The following is a 26,819-nucleotide window of genomic DNA, read 5'->3' as shown; positions in this document are numbered from 1 at the left end:
GACGCGATTTCTCAAATATTACATAGTATGAAACAAATGACCTTCAATTTAAAACAGTAATTTTCTTGTTTAAAATGTTCTTCCTAATAACAATTTGTATAATATGTATATAGATAAGATTGATCCACTTTTACAAATATCAGTCATCTATTTTTGAATTATTAATTTGCATTTTTCTTTAACTGATCAAGCAAACTATTAAAAGGTAAAGTATCATTCTTTGAACATTTCATTTTATATAATAACTGACTCATCTCTCATTAAAGACGACGGTAAAAATATATTTGACTTTGTGTTTTATTGTACAAAACAAAACAGAACACAACATACATATTTATTTAGCAAACACAAATTACAAATTACAGATTATGAAATTTTACAATAACATTACACATAAATACACTTAGAAAAACTGCCACTGGATTGGTCAATTATTTGTTCAGAATGAAAAAGGAAACATTAAAAATCAATTAGAATAGTTTGCCTTAATGGTATTTTAACTGTTTTAATTTAGAGAATAGTATCGAAAAGAGTATTCTTAACTATATCTTTTATACTGTATTTATGCTACTTGTAAACAAAAATTAAGAAAAAATAACTGGCGTAAATAAAAGCCGAACTGTATATTGTCATATTTGAAGTGAATCAAATAATAACATTTTCTTTCCTGTTATACCTTATCATTGTTTTAGTTAAACTCGTGTTTATTCTCATTTGTAAAATTCGTTACATTTTTAAGATAGAAATGGAATTTCAGTTTAATAATCACACAAACTTTGACTTGATTGTATCAGATGTTTAAGAAAGAACGAAAATTAGGTGACCTCAAATTTACACCTAATTTAGATAATTATCGAATAATGGTTTGTGTATAAATAGGTGAATGACAAAGGCGCTGTAGCGGAAATCATAATGCACATTGACTTTTAACTTAAAATTCGTCGAGTCAGATATGCTGTTGTTTAAAGACATTTTCTAAGTTTTATGAAAAATTAATCCTTTCATAGAATTTTCTAAATTTTTTGTATGATGAGTAAAATCTAATGACGAATTTAAAAATAAAAAGAAAAATATATGTTGACGTGTTGGATTTCTTGTAAAATGGCAGTTTCCATGGTAACCGTATATCTAAAAACTGTCAAAATAGCCTAACTGTGTTATAACGAATAGAAAATGTATAAGATAGCTTAAAACACACAACGAGCATTGTTTTATGCAAAGATAACCTTATCTAATGATTCTGTATGAAACAAATGATAATCTGAACATATTTCTTTAAAAAATGAGTTTTCCATGTTCCTCAACTGAACACAAAATGAGAGAAATAAACATGAATTCTCAGAATAATTAGAGATATTGAAAAAAGTGTTTCATAGGATTTTCTAATTTTTTTGTATGTTGTGTAAAATTTAATGACAAATTCATAAAGAAAAAGAAAAATATATGTTGGCGTGCGGGTTTTTTTAAAAATGGCAGTTTCCATGGTAACCGTATAATTATCTCAAAATTGTCAAAATAGCCAAACTGTGTTATATTAATGTATAAAATAGCGTATTACACTCACAATAAACATAATTTTATACAAAGCTTGCTTTATCTTAGGGTTCTGTATAAAACAAACGATAATTTGAACATATTTCTTTAAAAAATGAGTTTTCATGCTTTTTAACTAATCAAAAAATGAGAAAAATAATCATGAATTCTGTAAAAAATTAAAGCTATCAAGAAATTTCTTTTATAGAATTTTCTACATTATTGAAATATCAAGTAACATTTGATGGTGGATTCAAAAATAGACATAAAATATATATGTTGACGTGTAAGTTTTTTGTAAACGGGCAGTTTCCATTGTTACCGCATATGCCAACTGTCAAAATTACCGCGCTTTCTTAAGAAATATCAGTGTTATACTAAATGTATTGTCAAATATACAACAAAAACATGTTGCAATAATTTTTTTTTCTTTTGATGTTATATTAAGTAAATGATACTGACTATTTTTTAAAACATATCTAGGGCAATATTATTTTTTTCACTCGACTAACATACCCGAACAGTAAGCAAGTATTCAGAAATTTACAAAGAAAATAATGAAATTCGGAACATTTCTTGGATATTAATTTTGTTTTTTTTATTCAACACTTTTAAAATTATCATTTTAAACTTCTTTGCCCAGTTGTCTGCCAGTAATCAAGTCGCAACGCACTTTCGTCACTATACCACAAGTGGGTGGGGTAACGCGCGCAGAATTATCATCAATGATGTCGTACTAATGCTTGGAGAAATCCTTTATGTGATGTTGTCTAAACGACCTCTTATTCTTTTGAACCGATCTCCTTTTGAACATTTAGAAATATCTATTCTGTATTATTTACTCATTATTTGCTTATAGCCGAAATTTAAACACTTATCCGAATACTATTCAACTTGACCTTCATTTTTGAAGAGTAATTATCCGTGATTATCTTTCTTGGAAGCGCATAACGATGCGCACAGAAAACTACGGTAACCGAAAACGTCTTTAAATGCTACATAGTAGCACTGAAGTGGAAATTAAATTATTTGTTTAAAAACAACTCCAGACATATCCTTGACAGAATTCGGACGATCATTGAGTCAATATAAGCTGTAATAAAATTTTACTTGACTATATGTATTAGATGAATATAATAGCACATAAATGACATAATGTTTGAATACGCGCTTAAATTTAGGCTCTCTATAGCGTTCCATAAATGCTCGCACGTTAATCTTTTCTTTAGTTTTTTTGCACACGTTGTACATCAGAACTGACTTTTTCTTCTTTAAAAAAAAAAGATTTTTAATTGTTTTGAAGCGTGTTAGATACTAATCACCGGAACATAGTAGCACGAAAGGGAAAATAATTTGTTTATAAAACTAGCAAAATGTAAAGAAAGAAGTTTTTTGACTTCCATACAAAATACTTAATCACAATAACTGCACTATAATTGAAAAAATATAAACAAAAACAATAAATAGTTTAGGTATTGGCCAATTAGTAATTTTAAGTTTTAACATTAGTTACATTAGCATTCTCTACTTTTGCAAAAATCGTTTATGACAATTGTGGAACTTCCTTTGCATAATAAATATCTATATTCGTTCATTGAATTGCCCTTTCAGCCTTATTTTAAACTAGTTTATGTATACAAAAAAGTTTCTTCGTCATCATTTGAAGTACAATAAGACCTCAAAAGGAGCTCCACTGGGGTCAAAAAGCATAACATAAGTTTCTAACATATATTGAGTGAGCACTTAAGGTGTATCAAATGGCAAAGAAAAAAAAATAAAAGAAAAAAAAGTTAAAGAAATGTGCTCAGAATGACATTGAAATTTGATTTTGTGTTTGATTCTAAGCCCGATATTTTTATTTTTAGGTTATTTTGCACAATAAAATACCGCCTCTGTGGTCGAGGGGTTAGAGTCGATGGCTTCTAATCCAGTTACCTCTCTGGCGTGGGTTCGATCCCCGGGAGTGCTTTGGTAGTTTAGCTCGGAGGAAGGTAGTCTAATACTGGTGTAACTCTCCAGGAACGATGGTAAGGAAACTACCCGCCTATATGACTGAAATACCGTTGGGAAAAGGCGTAAAATGAAACAAACAAACAAACAAACAAACAAATTGCACAATAAAAATGATGATTCTGGAAAAAATGGGAAGAAGGAAAGATCTGAAAATTTGCACACATACTATTGGACCAGACCTATTTAGCCATATAACGTATGCTCCAACGATAAAGTTGTTCACTTTCTTTTATGGCAATATCACACCACAAAGTGTAAGAGCTCCTGATATCAATATATATATATATATATATATATATATATATATATATATATATATATATATATATATATATATATATATATATATATATATATATATATATATATATATATATATTTTTTTTTTTTTTTTTTAATGTACACAGCTCGTAGGGCCTCCGATTACCGATCAGACAGTCTGCAAATATTTAACGGACAGAAACCGGACGCTGAGGCTCTTTCAATGTTCAGGATTGGCTGGGAGATCACTATATTGCTATGAGACCCCATGTGCTGAGAACTTTTTCAGATTTTTCCAAAGCACGACGCCAAAAAGATTTGTATGAGGTATCAAATTGAACTTCATAGATGGACAGATCGCATGCACGAGAAGTGCATAGTCCTATAAATATGACGTCGCTTTGAGATATTTTTGCTTCTGGGCAAAGCAACGTCATATCGAAATTGATCAAAAACCCATAGCATGTTCCGCCAGAAAATCGGGCGGAACGAAAAACAATGAAGACAGCGTGTATTTACCTAAATTTTGACCTATTTATGAACAAAACTAAAAAATAAATACCTTTTGTCAAAATAATTAAACTGTCACATCCAAAAAATCATGATTAAATCCTCTCATGTATTTAAATTCCTTTTACAGCCTATAAACACATGGCGGCCATAAAGTGCGCGAAATCTGATTGGCTAATTCAAATGCAAGCGTTTAACTGAGTCAGAACAATCTAACGGAATATTCTTTTAACGAAATAATTGACCATGCACTATCAGTGTGTTTGAATATATTTTCCGTTCAAAAATTTGAAATCAATCTGTAAAGCACCTTGTTTAACCAGTATGGTTGATAGACAAAAATAGATTGATGTTTATATTTCATTTTAAATTGATAAGTTCATTGTTTGAGAGTTTTTGTGTATGATTGAGCATGAAATTGAAAGAAAAGAAGATAAGCTTTTGAATAAAACTTGAAAGGCAAGACAATAGACATTTTTTGAATTTTTTATGATGCTATGCGTTTTTGAGCAATAACTATTAGACGTCAGGCTTGACCGACATAAACTATAACAAGCCTGTAACGTCTAATATATTGGACTGGAGAAGTGCAATGCGCAAGAATGATAACCCCACCTTTCATGGTTCTAAATTGTTACCCTTATTTATTTCTTTTTTTCACTTTTTTACCGAAGCATAACTCGAAAACAATCCACATCAAAATCCTATCATACACCATCTCGCCTTTTTTCATATTCCGTGTTCAAAAATCTACATTGTACACTGGTTATCCACGTTTTTATTTTCTCGTACACATTGTTGAACACAATTCTGAATATATTGAACTAGTACATGTCTGCCAAACGAGACGCGATAGGTTTTACATTTGTATGTACCCCTCTAAAATATTCAGTAATATACCCAGCAATGTATAATACATGCAACATCATGGCGCTCAGACGGTCACTTTACTTTTTGGTCGTCGTCGTGAATATTCTAAGATTTAAGGCCCTGTCACCCGCCACACGGATATAAATAAAGAAAGAACACATTTATATAAGGTATTATATTACAGAATAGTATGTCAGATGCTTGCTATGCATGCAAACTTACAAAAACTACCTACAAAAAATATCAACTTATTTAATACATAGAGGATATTGAATGAGTGTAGGTTCAATACAGAGTTTAATGAACGAGTTGAATAAAATTATGTTATGCGAGCCTGTGACGAGCATGGTACTATTTTATTCAACGAGTTCAATAAATTTTGTATTGTACCTAAACGAATATAATATATCTTTTTAATAACATACCCAAAATAAAGATTGTTTAATATGCAAAATTATCATTTTTATACCGTTTTAACGGAGTCGCAAAATCGGCAAAACATTAGGTTTGTTTAACGCAAATGACGTCACGTCAAAATAGCTACACGACCGTGCGATACCGTTCTCACGAAGTCGCAAAATTGGCACGGGTATGTTTTAAACATATATATAAAACTTAAAATAAAAAAAAAAGAAAAGAAAATACAGAATGGTCTTATGACACTAAAGTGCTAAAGTGACCGATAATGTGATATGAGATTCGAAGTGCAGTGTGCTTTTTCTTATATTATACGACACTGTACAAGAACATAAAAGTAAAAAAATAACCAGAAAGAAAATCATATTGTTTCAATAGCAAAATTTCTAGTAAAAATATACCGGAAATTATTATCAGCCAGCTTATATATGTAAAATAGTCCATGTGGTTATACGCCGCTAAATTTCAGCACAAACACGTGATAGTGGCGCCCAGGCGATCCGCTGACGTCATCGTGAATATTATAAAGTATGAGATATAAGAAATACTATGCGCAAATTTGATATCTAAAAATATTGGCAATTGCAACACGGTCCTTTTGTAATTAGGGTCCTTTTGAAATTAGGGCCTATAAATTAAACACGTAAATAAAAGTCTTCACACAAAGTAAATTGTAGATAAGCATTAAATCATACACACTATAAGTCGACACATTATAAATATATAGTGTCATTAAAAAATTGGCAGTTTTTAAGAACAGGACTACGGAATGCCGTTAGGGCCATTGCCTATGAATGTGTTGATCTGAAACGCGATAGTATTATCGCGTTTCAGATTAACACATTCATAGGCGATGGTCCTAACGGCATTCCGGAATGACCTATGAATGGTTTGATCTGAAACGAGATACTCGACAGTACGATGATGAAAACGCGAAATTACGAAACTACGATGGTGAAAACGCGACAGTACGATGGTGAAAACACGATAGTTTGTCGCGTTTTTTTCATCCTAGTATCGTACTGTTGCGTTTTCATCATCGTACTATCGCATTTTCATCATCGTACTTTCGCGTTTTCACCATCGTAGTTTCGTGATTTCGCGTTTTCACCATCGTACTATCGACTATCGCGTTTCAGATCAACACATTCAAAGGCGATGACCCTAACGGCATTCCGTACAGGACTAGCTTTACTCGACTAGATTTCAATATATTTCTTCAATTAAAATATCTTACTCGAAGATTAGCATAAAATATCTTTAAATAAAGAACATGAAGAATGGACCAAGTTTTAAAGAAGCATAATATGTACACGAAACAGTTTAGTTAAATAGTTTAAAAATAACAGAGTTCTTTTTCTTAGCTGACATTTTTAGAAATACTTTGACGTGTACCAAAAAGAAATCGTCATGCCAGTTCTATTCAATAAAATCATCAGTGTACACGTGAAACAGCAAGTAAACAAATAAAAATCTCTGATAACTTCGAAAACACGATGTAATTAATTTTTTTAATTTAATTATTTTAAGTTTATCATTGTGTGTTTTACCATGAGTTATTACAAGTGAAGAATACTTTCAAATATACATGACCTATATGAAGTGACCGTATCAGATTGTACGTATCAAAATTGCTAGACCTACAGCTTATATAATATAATGATAAATTTGTGTATGAGATAATTCTATTTCTAAAATCATCAACAAAAAACAGATCAAATTACCAAATCTTAATAAGTCCATGATAAAGATGATTATATCCAGTGGAGATGAACTTAATTTCAACAATTTACAGTTCACATTTTATATTAATTGTTCTTCCATTTTTTATCAATGTTAAGATGATAATCATACATAACAAAGAAAATGTCCCTTTTAATATGCTTAGAATATACATTTTTACAACTATTCACAACAAGAATCACGTCTATCTCTTTGTATACTTTTTATACGTTTCCAGCTACCTGACATGTGTAATCACTCACTTTACTTTCTAATTCTTGTGTTTCATGAACAAGATCAATTCGAGAACCAGTTGCAAAATTTCCACGAAAGTCAGAGCAGACGCGCCAAGGAATAACCCCATTGTACCCCCTATATCAGATAGGAAACGAACTGGCTGCAATACAAAAGTAATTATATACATAACGCTAAGTCACATCTTATTGTTTTGAATTTGATTAAAGCAACATGTATTTCAAAAGTTAACGTATTTTTCCCCACAAACTATTCATTTAAACTATCTTAAGACATATAGTTTTACTTTTTCATCTTTACGTTTCATACTACTAACGGCCACTTATTCTACCCATGTGACCAGTGCAGATCAAGATCAGACTGTAATGTTCGCTATTTAGTATGCACATTTTTAAAAATCTTCCATAAAAATGATGAATGATTATGTTGGTAGTGTAAGTCCATTTGAAATAATTAGCATGACAAAGGTCACGGGAAAAATGATAAAATTCGCTGTTATAAATTATACTTATACTTCATAAATTGGTTCCTCTTCGATTAATTCAAAATTCAAGTCTTCATAATAAATCAGAACGCGTAAAAAGTTGCGCCTATATCTACAAAAAGAAACAAATGAGTTTTGTTAATTGATATAAATAATTTGCTTCAATACTCCGCGACTTAATCACAGTAAATCATAAATTAATTGATATATGTTTAGTTCTTTGTAGTGCATAGAAAGCACAGCACGAATACTGGCTTTTATGATAATTGAACCAGCATAATTTGGCGCCATTGTTTGTAATGTCTTATTAGTTTGTGTGTACGACCAACGTCCAATTTAATTGAAAAAACTTATTATTAAGCAAATATGAAACATATCGCACTTGAGTATAATTTATTTTAACATTCGCACGAAATTACTTAATTCTATCACATCCTAGGTATATATTCACATTTATTAAAAATAAACACACATATTGTATGCATTTTTAATTCATACTTATCGAGTTCATGTGAAGCTAATTTCTCCATATCGGAACAAGGATCCTCCCAGAAGTCTGAATATGACTCATTGTTACACACCTCTGTTATCAACACTTTCTGCAATATTGTGGATTTCTTCAAGACATTCATAAAGACATGCAAGGTGGTTAAACTTTTTTGATACATTGTTCAAATAAATGATAGGATTGGAAAGACATTGCCTAATAAAGAATAAAGTTTTACCCATGAATATGTAAAGAGATAACAATTTTATACATGCCCTTGAGTCGATGTAAATCGATGATTAAATTAAATAAATAATGAGTATTTATTGTAAAAATGGTTTTAAATATTACTTGGACTCCTTGCTGGTGGTCCCGTGCTTCTGGATGGTGTGGGGTTTATTAAATTGAACGCCGTCCTTCCCAAATGATCTTATGTTTCACATTTTATACCACATTTACATTGTAGGTCTTTAGTTATGTAATTAATCTATGTCGTGAAAGATATAGACATTCATGCAAAGACAGCTTTGAATATACATACCAGATAGTCATCTGATGGCCAAAAGGTGGAGGATGTTGTCTTCGTGTAAACAGTCTCACTGATAAAAAATATTTTGTTTGTTCATAAATTTAACATCTTAGAAATCATAAGCAAATATGTTGCAACTAATTTATTTTATCATTCTGTTATAATGAATGAAATGAAATTTTCTGTTACTTTATACAAATATAATTGACTGATCAACGAAATTCGCTTATAATTATATCAATCGTTCATACCCAAAAAACAATAGTTCTGGGCTTATAGTTACAAGAAGTACTCCATAACACTGCGGATGATCACGTGACCAAAATCGTACAATGTGGTCAAAAATGGCGGCCTAAACGTCCGGTAAAAGCAACGAAATTGAGGTAAGCATACAGGTAACGTTATATTCATATGTAAACCTAGGCCGTACGGAACCCCAGTATAAAATCCACGTAACATACTAGCACATAAATCCTTACTTCAAATAATTTATCACAAAAATCCTTACTTATAAAAATATCATGGAAGCAACTAAAAGTAGCAAACCAAAGAACGCAAAAGCCCGGCATCAATTAAATTCAAATGAACATTATCATGAAATGCACTGATTTTTTCTTTTTTAACTTAAAGAAAACACCCCTTTGACGACAAAGGGACACGAAAGCAGCCCTTGTCACGAAAACTTTTGCATGGAAATTATTTAAAGAAAAATGTTTAAAGGGAAATTTTTTTGTTAAAAGGGGGAAAGTAAAAAATTTACCGCCCAAGGGGCTTGACAGCACAATTTATGTTTCCATTACCCAAACCCTTTGTTGCCCTTTCATTTGGGCTTTCCTTCAACGAAATTTTTTAAAGGGGGAAAAAATACAAAAAGAAAGATAATTTTAAACCCGAAAGAGAAATTTTTCGTCGAAATGCTCATACATGAAAGGGCATTTTGTTTTCTTAAAACGCTTTTTTAAGGGTTTAATCGGTGTTCAGACCTTAGGTTTAAACATTTAAATCAACGAACATGATGAAATTAAAATACATGTACAATAAATAGTAATACTGCTAGGTTATTTTATTGCAAAGTTTTTTTTTCGTTAACACCATTATGGTTCAATAAGCATTGCAACTCAAAACATCCCAAAAACATGAGAGATTTATCCCATGCATTCGTAGTATTCACGTTAATCTTTGATCCTATTAGAAAATCAGACACACTTGAAAATGTCTGACACTATTACATGTGCACTGATATATCTTCGACGCTTAATTAATGCTTTATTTATTTTTTGGAAAAAGAAAGAATAAAGATTATTTTTCAAAAAGGCGAGAAAGAACACAGCTTCCAAATACCACCAAGGACCAGCCGTAATGGCCGTCAGATAACTAACAGAACCCCGAACAAAAATGGAAGAGGGCATGTAAAAAAAAGAAATATATAATGCATGTGATAGTCTTATATAGAGACATATATCAGAATGTATAAATATATAGAACTGTATAAAAGAATAATTTTCAACCTTGCATGGTCTTGACATATGATGACAGGAAATTTTTAAAGCGAAAAAAATTTAAGCCCCGACCTCATTTTCGAAAACATTCCCTGAAACAGTTTTTTTTCTATGATTTTGTTGTCATTTTCCATTTGATTTTTGTTTATTCATTTTTCCTCTGTCACAATACAACATGTTAATTGAATTTGTACATTTATTGTTCTTTATTCGTTTAAGTACAAAAATTACCGACAATTGTACATTGAAAAGGCAATATTTTGATGTGTTCGGCGTATGTTAAAAACCAAAAAACCAAATAAAAATTAAGCGAATAGTCCAAATCAAAGTACTGAAACACATGCAAACCCCGCCCAAACCATTTTCGGGAACCGATTTTAAAAAAAACTTTTTCTCAAACTTTTTTTTCAACTGTTTTGTTTAAGAACTACCTGCTTCCTCTGTTGTGTTGCAGACCGGAAAGGGCGGTTTTGTTCAGAGGAAAACTTCATCGGGGCCTTTTCAGCTGGAGGCAATTACAAGTTCAATAATTTCCAAAATACGACAAAACTCGTAGCATGCCTTAGAAAATATAAAAAAAATACATTATAATTAAATTACAATAAAAAATGAATAATTACATTAGATATTTTAAGTCTACTTAGAATCATATAATTATAGGAATATAATATTATATATCCAGATCAAATCGAAAACTTATAAACAGAATATGCAATAGATTGGTAAGTCCAACGTTTGTCACATTGACATGTAGCATAGTTGCTCAAAGGAACAAACATACCGAAATGCTGTATTTCTTTTGATATGTCCTTGCAAACTCACGGCCATCACTGCAATTACCATGAGGTTCAGGAAGTCTCGAAATTCGAACCTAATAAAAAAGAAGGCAAAGGATACAATGACAATTTAGAAAAAGGATGTTCCCTCTGAAACAATGAAAACAATAATATAATTTGAAAATTAATAAAAAAGGTTTCTGTTCTGCGTATGTATTTTCTATTATAGTAATAATTAATACATGAAAATGTATATCAAAGATATAAATATATTGGCTCCATATATATATACACAGCTAAAATATTGATTAGATACATGCTAAACTAAGAAAACTTGACTTCGAAAACTAAACGACATAATACGGTTTGTGATGCAAGTAAAATGAATTTAGATAATTTTAAGTGTACGTATGACATTCGTCTGATGTTGAAGAAAATCTGATTGCAATCTTTGCATTTAGTATTAAAAATCTCAAGATAATACAGAGAGAATAAGATAACGAATGTCCAAAACGGTAAAAAATACAAATGTTGTCATAAACGGTACTGGAAAATTCACGCCCTCAAGTATACTTCCACATTTTATATGAAATGGTATAATTTTGAAATTGAAAAAAATCCACAATCAGTTCATAATATTTTATCCTAACATAAAATTTTAAAATTTTTAATCGCATTGACATAATATTATTCCCAGGCTAGTGTTTTATTTTATCAAGTTGATACGTGAGAATGACGACATGGCTTGTATATTGAAGGCGATTGTTGTGTTATGACGTTATGTTTTAATACAATAACGGAATGATTACATTTCGCTTTTGGTATTCGGTATACCTGAGATGTTTATCAAATTGCTCGTGTCATATTACTGTGAAATTAGCAATTGAAATATGACTGAGTCAAATTCAACGAGTCCGAGGTTATGCAGATTTGTGAACATCCAAGCAACACTGGTTAGCACATAAAAAAATACCTGAATCGTATTCAATCAGTATCTTCTTCCCTATAGTAATATATGACACTAGTGTTTAGGCAATTGTCTAAGGGTAACTGAATGTCAAAACAAAACTGTTTATTTTCTTATTTCAGTCGACTTCAAAACAGTAGTCATGTCGGGTTTATCACGAATGATCTTGGAAATTATATGCATTCCAGAAAACATTTGTGTAAAAGTAAAATATAGCCATATGCGATAGCCGTATGCGCTTATTCATTTCTTTAAATTTGATTTACTATAAAATATTTTAGTATGTTTACTAACTGTGTTACTCGTGTCGGTTTCTGCTTTGCACAAAATAGGAGTTACTTTTGCAAGGTTCTTGTGTTACTGGACATACAAGGTGATTACTATAAACATAATATAATTTAGTCTTATCGATTAATGAAGTATAGTCGAAACTGAAATTAAAATAACTATTTAGAGTTAATATTTAATTAATATTCTCCTTAAGATAAAGGGAATGAGATGACCTCTTGGATCATATTTATTCATAAACGATACCACTTAAGCGGTTCAACTTGAAGTTCAAAAAGTGTTAGTTTGTAGAAATTGAAATTAGAACATGGAACTTTGCATAAACGGACATATGAAATCAAGTTTTGCTATAGGCTCCATTCAACGGCTCAAATAGTCTAAAAATATCAAGCATTTTACCATTCGTAGACCGATATTAGTTTCCGATCCAGGACTCAATGTAATTCCTTCATGGGAAGGCAAAGGGTATGTTCCGTGCTCGTGAAAAACTATCCGAATTCCATATCCAGTCGAAAGATTATCAATATATTCGTCAATTTCAACATTTAGCGTCAACTTCATTGCTAAAATTTCATTCAAAATTTTATAAAATTTACAAGTCTTAGAAAAAATATATAGACAATCATATAAAAATTGTATTTTAATTAACATTGTTTTTATACTTCTATTTATGTTATTTCTTTCTTTACCTTACTTAAAACAGTAGTGAAGAAAGAAGATTTCTCGATTGCAGTAAAACACAACGAAACACAAATTGGATTTAATTTTATTTGAGTAACACCTACCATTAGATGGTCCACTTCTTAAAGCCACAAATTTACGATTCGCCATTGTATAGCAGTTTCCATACTCAGCTGACGTAAAATTCTTTGTAAAAGTCTTCGATTGTCTTTAAAATAAATGTGACAATATCTATTCATGGGCATAAAAAAATTCTTCTATAGCAATGAATTTTTATAATTGAAGTAGGAAAGTAGAATATTTATACTGAAATTTGTTGTTGCTGTGATGATGACAGAAAACAACAATTTAATGACCAGCATATCACATGTGACACATCCTAGTATTTCATCGGTCGATACGATTTATCATATTTCGTTTTAATTTATATTTTCAATTCAAAGAACCACTAATGAAAAAATAACTTTAAGCTCAAAGTACAAAGGTTTTTGATGACTATTATATGATCAAACAATTTTCATAAACGCTACTTACCGAACTTTTTGCACCCTTCCTGCAAAAGTAACATTCTGGACCATATCTTCAATTTGATGACCCATTTTTCTTCTCAGATGCCTTATAATGAAAATGACGTTTTTTTGTAAACTCTCTACGATATAACACTCCATGCGGAAAACACTAATATGACAATTCTATAAAATGGTGTATATATCTGACCATTGTTAACGCATGTGATTGGTGTAATGGTTATAATTTTCAAAACGGGTGATTTAGAATTATAAGAATTTAATAAATTTATACTGGTTGCTGGTGCGTATATCAGACTCTCTGGCTCGTAGATCAACATTTACAGCAAAAACGATGCTCTGCCAAAATAAACCGCAAACCAGTTAGTAAAGACAGTGATTAGCACAGGATGTTGCATTTATTAATTATCCCTCATGTACAGACTCAATCAAACCGAGTCTGCAATTCTTATGTAATTTTGTTGTGATTAATGCTTCCGAGGGATAACTTTGTTTCCAGATTTTTGTTACAGTTGGTTGCTCATAATCGGTGTTTAAATTTTGAACGACTTCAATAAATATAGAAGCAGCGGGTATTTGCTTGTACCTAAATTCTTATTCTTTCGTGCATACATATTTCACTTCATTACAATGGTACATAGATGATTTACTGACACTTGACACTTTCTATACAGATAAGATACAAGCATACTACTACATGCATATTAAATGACAGCTATGACATTTTTACTTTTGATTTACCCTAATTAGTCATGCTTTACTGAAATGGAAGAGCGGACTGAAGTATTCCTTCATTAAATAAGCATAATTTTATTTTTTTTAACAAAAATAAAATATGTTTTAAGAAATTGCTAGCTTTTTTATTGCTCGGCATTTTAGCAGTACATATCATACAAACAGTATATCACAATAATACTACTCACAAAGGTTTGATTTTGATAGCCTTTTTAAAATTTTCAACACGTGCATCCCATTCGTCTTTGGTTTGGTCTAGTTGTTCTAAGTACAAATCCTCTTCAAAGTTGTAAGATAACCAATCATCCCAGTAGAAATCCTCGTACAGATCATAATCATCATCATTATCATAATCGATTGTACTACTAGTTAATTCATCGGAGTGTCCATTATTTGTCACTGAATCAGAGATTGCTTTAGTAACCGTACTAGAAGCTTCTGTTTCCTCAGTAGTTGTATCTGCTTCTCTTCTATTTCGCAGACCTTCGCCATTTTGTCTTACAATTTGTGTATTCTCGAGTTGTTCATGGTTGTTCGATTTTAAACGTTTATCTCTGTTTAAGTAAGAAAACGTGGACTTTTGAAAGGTAACTTTTTGTTTATTTTCACGACGAAAATCAGTGATGTTATTGCCTTTTCCTTCCGCATGTTTGTTTTCCTTGATTGTTTCATCGTTTAGGTTCCTTGTCAGGGCTTTGAACATCGCTTTTCCTTCAGCATCCAGCAGATGTTTATTTTCTGATTTAGTACCTTCCGTACCCCGCTTTCTCCTTGCGTAAACCTGTAAATTAAATTTGAAAAACAACAAATAACACCAATTAAAGCATTTTTTTATTATTTAAAAGAATGATTTAATATAATGAATTAAGCACATGAAAGGTAAAAATCATGTTAGCGTGAGTTATTAAGCTTCATTATAAATGTTCAATTAAATTGATTGGAGATGAAATTTGAGCATACTAAGTTTAACAGTAAATAGAAACGAATTATAACTGAAAGAAATAAAAAAGAACACAAAGCATGTAAAAAGCAAATTTGGAATTAACTAACTAATTAATTAACCGTCCGACCAATTTACGAAATATGCAGTTATGAAGCAGAAAAGAACATTCTGCAGAAACGTAATATTCTATTATCAAATGAAATTATGGGTGATCAAAGATGACTATTAAACCAAAATGTGTGACACAAAGTTAAATTAAATTTGGAAAGGATGTAAGAAGGATTGGCACACGAATATAAATAGAATGGGAAAAGGAGAGTAATGTAACGAAATACATAATTGAGTCGCCCCATGACAAAACCAATATAATGCGTTTGCGACCAGCTTGGATCCAGACCAGCCTGCACATGATCAGGATCCATGCTGTTTGCTTAAAAATCCTATAACAAGTAGAGAAACTGATAGCGAACAGCATAGATCCTTATCAGACTGCGCGGATACGCAGGCTTGTCTGGATCTATGCTGGTCGCAAACGCATTATGTTGGTTTTGTCATGGTGCGGCTCAATTATTTTGCTACAGTACCTGATCCTCTGACAGGAGATCCCGCAAGTCTTCTGATCTGTGTAGCTGGGATTTCCGTACCGGGTTCAAGTTACACAAAGTAATGGCAGGGAAAGCAATAGGACTAAAGTCTAGCGACACAGATGTTTGTGATGGATACGAATAATATGTTCTTTAAATAAAAAGAAATCAAACAAAAAATTAAAATCTGAAAAATAATGATTTTATAAGACAAATACATAGTACACTTTCATTTAAAATACATTACGCTTTTATTTTTGCTACAACATAATGACCAAGTAATATCGAAATTACATTCGACTCGTGTACATTATTTAAAAATTGTTGGCTTTATCGGCATATGATATTGCTGATACTCTTTCATGAATTTAATTTGAGAAAGGTTTTACAAATATTATACAACAAATCAATTTAACTTCTCTAAAAGAAGAATATAAAATATACATAAATTGTTTGAGGAAAATGTAGTTTAAATAATTTTAAACATAACAAAATTGTTTTCTATGTATGTAAAATAGATATACGGATTCAGATTGAATGAATATATGGTAAAACGGTACAAATTAAAACTAACTTAAATAGCAAGTACAGTTGAAAAGAGACTACAGCAAATGCTGCTAGAACCAATATAGACCACAATACTTTCACAACAATCTGTCGAGATGACACAATCTTTGGTATTCCATGCAAAGAACTTGACTCAGCCAATTCCTGAAACAAACAAATACAGGACTAGAAATATGATTTGATTTTGAAGCCGAATGTTTGATATAAAGAGAGAAGGAAATTCTTGGCAAGTACTTATATCTTACTGGCATTCAACCATCCAACTTGCGAAAAGTTCATTCACTACTATACCTCGGTGGTTATTATTCCCTCTGTTCTGAATATCACTTATCCTAAAGTCATACTCGTAGATATGATTGGTGATGATAGAAAAACAAATTGTCCATTCGGCATAATAATTTAACCCAATAATTTAACCCAAAATTTCAGTTTTCACAAAAGATCTATTTTCAATTTAATTCCTTTAAAAAATTAATTTGAAAAAATGCATCATTTTGCTGCATTTGTAGTATAGTACCATAAATGTCATAATATATTTCACTACTGCACAATTACGAGATCTTAAAGGGCAAAATAAAAAAATAAAAATAAAAACAAGAAATAAAAAAAACTAGAACTGTGTCCAAAGGACACGGATGCCCCCACTGACAACATATATATGGTATATAGTGAAAAAATCAACAAAAGGCCATAATTCTGTTAAATTTGGTCGCAGCAAAAATTCCTTCCTTTACAACCATCTACACATTAATGTTGTTCATCCCTGGAAGTTTAAGCAAAATCTGCCATCCGGTTTAAGAGGAGTTGCGTTTACAAAATTTCTATATGGAATATAGTGAAAAAATCAACAAAGGGCCATAATTCTGTTAAATTTGGTCGCAGCAAAAATTCCTTCCTTTACTACCATCTACACATTAAGGTTGTTCATCCCTGGAAGTTTAAGCAAAATCTGCCATCCGGTTTAAGAGGAGTTGCGTTCACAAGATTTGGGACGTACGGACAGACGGACGGACGGAGGGACGGACGGAAGTTCTCACAGGACAGTAATTATGTGGCTACTCTATTGTTCTCTCTATTGTTCTTTTTAGCCACACAAAAGAAAATAGCCACATAAAAGCATTACGGAATGAATGACATCAAAGAGAAAGAACAGTTACCTATTGTCCCTCTAGCCACATAATTACTCTCCTGTGAGTGCGAACGGACGCACAGACGGACGGACGGACAAGTGCAACGCTATATGCTCCCACTCTGTGGGGGCATAAAAAAAAACAACATACATTTATTATTTATTTGGAGTTAACTAGGATATCAACATTAATATGATTTAGTAGCATGTACAAGAAAATTGCAAAACTTTAATATTATTGTGTTTAGTCCCTAATTAATATACGTTTTCTTTTCAATGACTTTCTTCGATCGATTTAGCGGCCGACGTATATGAATAATGTCCATATTGGTGGCAAGGGGTATCATAATAATGTACAGAGATCTTGCAAATATATATCTGTAACAATGGATAAGTAAAACAAAATAAGGGCAGTGAAAATGAAGAAAAAAGGCACCTTCATTTCAATAATTATCTTTTTTAATTATTATTATTATTATTATTTATCAAACTTATACAGCGGCCTTTTCATATACACGTTTAAAGGCGCTTTACAGTGATATAGGCTAATTGCTTAATTACAATTAACAATATTATTAAAAATAGTTAGACATATTTGAAACAATAAATGTACAACATATCCAAATGGAGAACAAAATTAAAAAATGTAGTATTTAAGTTGTCGTTTGAAGTAAAAACATTACATATCACAGTCACGATAAAAAACAAAACAATTACCTAACGAAATATTGAAATACACAAATAAAAAAAATATTGTCACAGGATATATACTGTACTTAAATATCACAGTAAAATTATATATATAAATATGAATTTATTTGGATAATTCAGGTCTTTGGCTCATCCAGGTCTTTCTCAAATGGACTCCACTAAGATCTTTGACATGACGGAATTGGTCTAGACTAATGCAGATTTTCAGATCATTTGCTCATTCTGTTTCTCAAGAATAACAATTCTTATTTTAAAAAATGACCCAAAATATGAGAAGCGTTGAACGCAAATCATGCTAAGAATAGCACGAACTACCCTTTTCTGATTATTTCTGAGTATATATCTTTAATAATTTCTGTTTTAAATGCCCCAGAAGATCTACGTAAGAATTAAAAAAAATATGTTTTGAGATGCAATAATTATGATTTTAAAAACAAATAATTGAGTACAAGACTTTTCGGTCTTAACCTGTTTACAAATTAATTGTTACATGTCCCTAAATTCTTTTTAATTATTCAATTCATTTGAGTCACGTATGTACACATAATATTTCATCATACAAATAGTAAAGTATAAACTACGAACGTGGTCATTCTTTAAGAAAAGAATGAAAAAGACTTTTTTCGTAAATGCAATATATGTTAAGCTATACTTATCATAAACATATAAGAAAATCTTTTTAAATGATAAAAACAATGTCATTCAATCATAACCTATCAATTCATTTCATTTAATTAAAATTTGTTTTATAGGATATTGTAAAGTTAAATATACGCTAGTAATTATTTAGAGGTTGATACTTAGTTGCTGCTCGCCATTATGCGATAATAACATAACATATCATAACGTAACATAATATTTATTCAGCATTAAATGTTACAACATTTATAGTCATTTCAATCTTTAATACATTCATATAAGGGCAAGTACATGGTTGACAGAAAATTATACAAATGATTTATACAAATTAATCTTAAAAAAAGTTTTTTTTAACAGAGTGATAATAGCCAGAAGATGTCCATTATTGCATGAGGGTATAATGGGTAGCACCTATGCCTGGTCTGCATAAAAAACTAATCTTGTTTGTCTAAGAAACGGTGTTGTCATCGTAAACAACTAGACCATCTGTCATTCAGTTTACTTACTACCAGAAAACTCGATATTTTTTAAAAACATGATAACAAAATATAGAAACGAGACAGTGTTATTTAGTTGCTGTGTATGTTCTTTATGTTAAATGTCAGTTCTTCATGTGAAATTGAGTGCTTGAACGGATCATTTGTTGCCAAGTTGAAAATAAACTAAGCTCTTGACACCCCCGGCCTGCGGCCCACATGTCAAACTGGATGTCTTTAAGTCATTATCGCATAATGGGGAGCAATAACCGAGTACTAATGTCTATAGTCATCAAAGAAATTGACCGAGAATAGATAAATAGAATCACCTTATCATATCTGAGTTTATTTTTAAGCCTAATTTTCAAAAAGAAAATTGAGATTAGTTTCATTAAGAGTGAAATAAAGCTTGTTTCCAAAAATTTGACTTAGTTTCTGAGATATTTGCTTCTTAACATTAATTGACCTACAAATGATAAACTTATTTATAAATAGCTGAAAATAGATTTTTGTAAATGCTAGAAATATTTTCTGCCTACAGTGCAAGAATCGTTATGAATTAATTCATCTGAAGCGCGGAAATTGCTGTTTGTGTTCAAAGTTCTGGTTAGTAGTATAAGGACTAACATGAGAGTGGCATCGCACAGGGCGAATACATGTGAATTATCATTTGTATGTGCACCTTATTATAGATACAGTTATTGATGAGACCCATGTTGAAGTTACTTCTTATAAAATCAAAGTAAAAAAATGCACAAATTCTCTTTTTTGTAACTTTAATAATGGTTGCAATCAAATGAATTATTTCCATTTTTTTTGTTTATTCCTCGAACATTAATTATAAACATGTCACTTAAGAGAGTCTCAACATACGAATCTAAAGAAATTGTAACCATATAACATAGTATTTAAGTAGTTTGAACAGCACATCTTCGTAAGAAATATATTATGTCCAAATATAAACTACCCTAATCCAGTTAACATTTTTTTCATAACAATTTCCTTCTTATTCTAAGTATTTTATAACAGATATTTGCTTTAAGTTCTGATCAATTCGTGGTGGGTGGAAAAAAATCGTGGTCATTGAGATTAAGGAAATAAATTCAGTACGCAAAATCGGTTTCTTTACTGGACAGTATAAATATATACTAGTACATTACTTTCGATTCATTAGTCTTACAATGTGTTGAGTTTAGGCAGGTACTCATAACGCCAAGGTTAATATGTAGTGATGCCAAATTAACTTGGCTATTGCAGATCTAGATCCATGAATCTATAAGTAAAGGACATAAAAATTTTACTATATTGTTTACGCAAATATCGGACTTCGATAATTTGTAGGTTGGTAACTTATTCAAAGTAACACCACGGGTCAAAACACCTCACCATCTGGAGCTAAGAGATGCATAGACTACAGTTATTTGCACCCATTTAGTCGCCTCTTACGATCACACACTGTTGAACGGTGGCTGCAATTCTTTTGTTCAAGTTTTAAAGGCAGCCACTCATGCACAAGATGCAATAAGTTTAGGTAAATTTCATTTAAAACATTGAAGTCTTTTATGATTATTACCATTAATACTAAGTTATTCATTTCATTTTTAGCTTTGGAATAATATAAATCTATGAGTCATTTTCCATGTACTGAATTTACGTCTGTTATCTTTTATTTTTGGATACATTAATTCATGAACGTTTCCTACCTTAAGAGTTTCTTTGAGAGTAGGTTTTCTTTCATCTTTTAAATATGACAAGTCATCTTTTTTCTCCTCAAGTACTTCTTCCTTTCTGATATCCATTTAAAGCATTTAAGCCTATAATTTATTAGTTTGGACTACTCTATCCTGCTTGATTAAAAAAAACTTCTTCTGTTCAATATTGTATTCAAATCCGACTGTGCAGTATATGAAGCTGCCACTCACAAACAAGAATGCTTCACTGTTTAAATAAAACCAGGTAGGACAAAAATTTATATAATATTGATGATTATAACGCAATTTCGTGCATGATACCCTATATTTAGGTATAAATAATGGCCATAACTCTGTTTAGTGGAAATTGCAAAACATAATTTCTGATGAATGTGGATTGTTTGATATCTTATACAATTATTTACGTTATTGCAGTTATGCATTTGATTATGACAGCTGTGCTTTGATATAAATTGATATCTCATATTACAGGTATCATAGTCCGATTTTCAGATCTATGGTATAACAGATGTTTGCCATTCCTATATCAATGATTTCATAATACTGTGTTACATTGAACAATCTGCTTCTTTACTGTAAAATTATCAACAGAAAAAGATCATATTTATCTGCTGCATTGTAATATTTTGAATACTTGATATGCATACTTGACGTCCTACTTAGCTTACCAAATGTATATTATAAATAAAAAGATAACAATAAAAAGAACTCAAATTAAAAAAATGATTATTCGGATACAAACATAACGACTTCATTATTAATGTATTTTAAAAATTTGCACTATACTAATATTAAAATAAACTTTAGAAAAAAAGAATAATAAAATCACATAATAAATATTGATAACATAGCTCATTTTCCTTGATCTGGTGATTTATCGCAGTTTCGTTTTGGTACTTAAAACTTCGATTTGGTATTAAGAACCACGTAGCCTTTTTCAATTTGTTAAATATGTTGCGTCCTCAGTTTAGCAATAAATTCCTTATATTATTGTGTCCTCGATTTGGTATCAATATCTTTTGTTATTTTATCTTTGTTATGTTATTATGTCATCGATTTAGAAGTAATGACATTGTGTCCTAGATTACGAAATAAATTTGTTTTGTTATTGTGTCCTCGATTTGGTTATAAATTTCTCATATTATGTGTCATTGATTTGATAATAAATTTGTTTTGTTATTGTGTACTCGGTTCGGTTATAAATTTCTTATATTATTGTGTCTTAGATTCGGTACGAATTACTTACGTTATTGTATCCTCGATTTGGTTATAAATTTCTCATATTATTATGTCCTCGATTTGATTATAAATTGCATGCTATTATGTCTTCGATTTGGTTATAAATTTCTTAGGTTATTATGTCTTCGATTTGGTTATGAATTTCTTATCTTATTATGTCTTCGATTTAGTTATAAATTTCTTATGTTATTAAGTCTCCGGTTTGGTTACAGATTTCTTATGTTATTATGTCTCCGGTTTGGTTATAAATTTCTTATGTTATTATGTCTCCGATTTGGTTTTAAATTTCTTATCTTATTATGTCTCCGATTTGGTTTTTAATTTCTTAGGTTATTATGTCTCCGATTTGGTTATAAATTTCTTATATTATTATGTCCTCGTTTTTTAAGTTATGTAGCTTTGTCTATTTGTGTCCTTTGATCGGTAAAAAAAATTTGGTATCTAGTGATCCTATCATCCTTGTTTTATGTTTAATATTTACTCTTATATCAGTGTGTAACAGGTTGCCTTGGGACAAAAAGATATTATAACAACATATCACACACACACATACGCAAGCTGCAAACTATATAATCAGTTATGATACATTTTCAGCTATCTTCTTCCTTGAAACGAAAATAAAAGAAATCGTATATGTTACAATGAATAATATTTTTTTACCTCAATGAGAATGGTTTGGTGTATGTGTTGTTTATGTAAATTGAGTCGGAAGATTCGAACTATTTATGTGTTTACGCGTTACACGGAACTTTTGCGCTGAGATAAGTGAGACATAGACTTGGAACATTGCAGTTTGACAGATCTCATTAAAAAATTCATTTTCTAAAAAAAAGAAAGAAAAAAATTTCTTAAGTTATTGTCCTTTGTATTTTTTCAAATTATTTATTTTTTGTTTTCTTATTATAATTGTCCTTGTAAAAAGATCTATATGTTATGATATATCGACAGCTATGTCTATGTATGTTTTAGGCTTTAGGATCTTTAAAGTAATTCAAAAATGTAAAATTTTTAATTCCTTATGTAAACCTCACAGTTGGCAGTTAACAAAAATTAGACATTCATAGTATGCCTAACCCAGTGATTAACCGGATGAATTGTATTTGGTATTTCGAACATAAATTGGCATGCCTCCTTTTCGTCAGAGTCAAAAAAATGTAATTCGTAGCAGACATATATTTAATGAATGACTTAATGCCGTTGCATTATGTTGTTAGAATATATATATTTATATGTGTGTGTGTCATAAATGCCATAACATCTCCTCAAAAAGATGTCAATTTGCTTGACACCGCTCTTTTTTTATTTATGGTTTTACACAATAATACTCTGAGGCATAATGCTAAGGAGATTCACTCTTATAACGGTAAATATAAATTCAAACAATTTTATATTTAAGCCATTATGTTTAGATACATCACTGTCCAGGGATGTTTTCGTCTGTTATGCTATAGTTGATTATAAATAATTCAACCTTATTGTTACCAAGGACAATGATCTCCTTCTGGAAACTTGTTGTGTAACGGTTGGTTTTTTATAATACTAGTACCTTGTAAACAGACCCAGCCAAACCGAGTCTGCAATTTCATGCACTTTTCTGAGCGCATTCTTATCCAGATTAGGATAATTAATCAACTCTAATTAAACCTTTTTGTTTAACTATGTCAACTGTCTCTTGTTAGAAGCCTTTTGTGTAATGACTGATAACTGATTTTTAATGAAACATTTTGTTTCCAATGCCAATGTTTAAAAAATAAATCTACAATAGAAAATTTCAATAGAACACTTACATTATTTGCGCATACATTTTTCTTCTCATAACAAGGGAACAATACAATTATTATCACTTATCAATTATAAAATATAATCCATAGAAACTGTATTACTATTGTAACCGACAAGGTAAAAGGTGTAGCCCTTCCGTATTTTCCAGGTAAATGATACTGATCAGGATCCATGCTGTTCGCTTACAAGTCTATAAAAAGTAGAGAAACTGATAGCGAACAGCATACTGGTCTGTATCCATGCTGGTCGCAAACACATGTTGTTGGGTTTTCATGACGCGGCTCATTTACGTCTTTGTAAGTACGGCATGTACAAAGAAATGAAATATTTGAAATTGTTAATTACAATGCAAAACATACAAAACAGAACTATATTATTTAAAAATGATAATAAGCCAATGAATTGCATTTTACAGCATATCAGTACAAAAAGGGTTTTGTTGCTGGTAAAGAATATAATATCATTTATTAAAAACATCAAAAGAAAAGAACTTAAAATATGTGATCAAAATCGGGGAATATAATAATGTTTCTTTCATTATACTTATTTCAGATAAATCCATTAAAGCACTATATTCCATTGGTTTGTATGTTTGTTTAAAAATAAAATAAATCATTATATTAATGAGCTAAATTTCACTTGGAACAGAAACTGATGTTAGACAAAATGATAACTAACGATATTGCCAATCTCATTAAATCAGATCATCGTTTTCGCTCCGTTACTCTTCGCTACGTAGGAGCGTAGGGTAGTGAAGCGACAATTAGGATATGATTTTAATGAGATTGCGATATTGCTGGCTTCGTAAATAAGGAAGATTTTATAAAGAAAAGGCTAAATTATATACTGAATCAGAATTTGACATTTTTTTACTACGATAATGTCGAATTAAAATATAGTGTTCAGGCTGCTTTCTTCACATTGGATCCTAACACAATGACTTCTCAAACGAAATGATCAACATAATTACATTGCTAAGGAGTCCAATGAAATGAATCAACAAAAATAATAAAAGTCTGAGCGATGTTACGCCACATAATAGCGCTGCTACATCAACGTGGTCGAGTTCGTTTATGCTATGATTTACAACTCATAAACAGAAACCGTTTATGTGGCAGACTGACCGGTTCTGCCGAATAAATATTAAAGTGTCGAAAATGGAAAATATGTTGTGGCCTTCTCATTATGATCAACACCATCTTCACAACAACAGTCAAAAACATAACCACTTCACTCAAATCACCACTATCATCACTATCATCATCACTATCATCATCACTATCATCATCACTATAATCATCACTATCATCACTATCATCACTATCATGGTTGCACTATTTATGTGTTGAAAATCATCGCATTCATGAAAGCGACCAAGTCTAAGCGGCGGCGCTGCTTTGTGGGGATACAAAGCAAAACAACCAATCAAAATAACACACTCATGCAACACTTCCATTTAAACAATAACCTTTATCTTTCGTGAACTTAACATTTTATCATGAAGGAGTTCATACATTAAGAAAGCAATAAAATAAATGTACATCTATGAACTAAGCTTGTTTCTTTATCTTAGTTAACGATGTCTTCATGAGATTGGTCAGTCAATTGGTTTTTTGAAGTCGATCACTCGAGTGTGTCTCTCGTTCTTATGTTTCAAAAAGAGGAACACCTCAAGAATTAACTGAACAAATTCAACAAAACTCAAAACAGACGCCCCTAGGAACAGTCCCATTGCACCACCTATGTCAGATAGAAAACGAACATTCTGAAAGAAAGCACATACATTTGTATTTAATTATACATCATAACCATACAATCAACACAACCCAATGACCCAACACATGAAGAAAAAGACATGTTTTTGTTACCTTAATAGTTTGAAAAATTATTGCAATTAGCATGATTTTGCGTGTAACACACCATATATCTTCAGAGGCAATTTCCAGATTTCTTTTATTAAAATATTATTAACTTTTACAAAAGAACAAAATTTAATAGTCAAGCATACAATTTCAGTTGCCATAATTTCCATATCAACTTCCATTCTAACTGAATTTATATGTGTTGGTATCTAAACATTGACCTTTAGTGTTTTTAATTTGACTACTCCATTACTATAGCAACTGGAATTTAAAAATGAAGAGTATGATTTATATTTTGCCATCAATTCAATTGTCTAGTATTGTCATCTGACGTATTATTTTTAGGAATCTTTAGGAGCCAGCAGACATTTTCTTAATTTGATAATCTTTAAATTGTGACCTATTTATATATCAAATTTTAATAACATTGAGATTACGGTATAATGTTTATATATATTAAGATCCAAAAAGCAGAGAAACTGAGAATCATGCATGCGTACGGACGGATGAACAAACATATTGAGAGCATAACTATCATCCCCTCCGGTGTTTACCATGGTTGATGGCTTACAAATTAACATATGTAAATAAGCAAAATGTTGAAGAATATTTTGTTTTTCA

At 30.7% G+C, this 26,819-nt stretch overlaps 1 protein-coding gene across 1 annotated transcript; it reads right to left on the bottom strand.

The window, feature by feature from the left end:
* Window positions 1-7,496: 7,496 nt before the first annotated feature.
* On the bottom strand, window positions 7,497-21,443 carry LOC132736423 (uncharacterized). Its single transcript, XM_060723551.1, has 13 exons — window positions 21,307-21,443; window positions 16,656-16,792; window positions 16,082-16,232; window positions 14,743-15,335; window positions 13,827-13,907; window positions 13,397-13,500; window positions 13,011-13,174; window positions 11,362-11,451; window positions 11,100-11,141; window positions 9,094-9,147; window positions 8,564-8,664; window positions 8,096-8,177; window positions 7,497-7,723 (listed from the first exon to the last, which is right to left on the bottom strand). Exons 1-13 carry the CDS (start codon window positions 21,400-21,402, stop codon window positions 7,598-7,600), a joined length of 1,821 nt encoding a protein of 606 aa, XP_060579534.1. The 5' UTR covers window positions 21,403-21,443; the 3' UTR covers window positions 7,497-7,597.
* Between the last annotated feature and the right edge of the window lie 5,376 nt (window positions 21,444-26,819).

This window comes from Ruditapes philippinarum, unplaced genomic scaffold (assembly GCF_026571515.1).
Source record: "Ruditapes philippinarum isolate M1 unplaced genomic scaffold, ASM2657151v2 ctg2389_1_1_1_1, whole genome shotgun sequence".
NCBI lineage: Eukaryota > Metazoa > Mollusca > Bivalvia > Venerida > Veneridae > Ruditapes > Ruditapes philippinarum.
This window is presented reverse-complemented; position numbering and strand designations above follow the sequence as displayed.

What these genes read in the sequence shown, in the direction of transcription:
- LOC132736423 (XM_060723551.1), bottom strand. Translation starts at nt 21,402, where the DNA reads ATGGATATCAGAAAGGAAGAAGTACTTGAGGAGAAAAAAGATGACTTG. An exon ending in ATCTCCTGTCAGAGGATCAG is followed by an intron (nt 15,336 to 16,081) that starts GTACTGTAGCAA and finishes TTTAATTTACAG; the next exon opens with GTTTACGCAAGGAGAAAGCG. An exon ending in GCTATCAAAATCAAACCTTT is followed by an intron (nt 13,908 to 14,742) that starts GTGAGTAGTATT and finishes TTTCATTATAAG; the next exon opens with GCATCTGAGAAGAAAAATGG.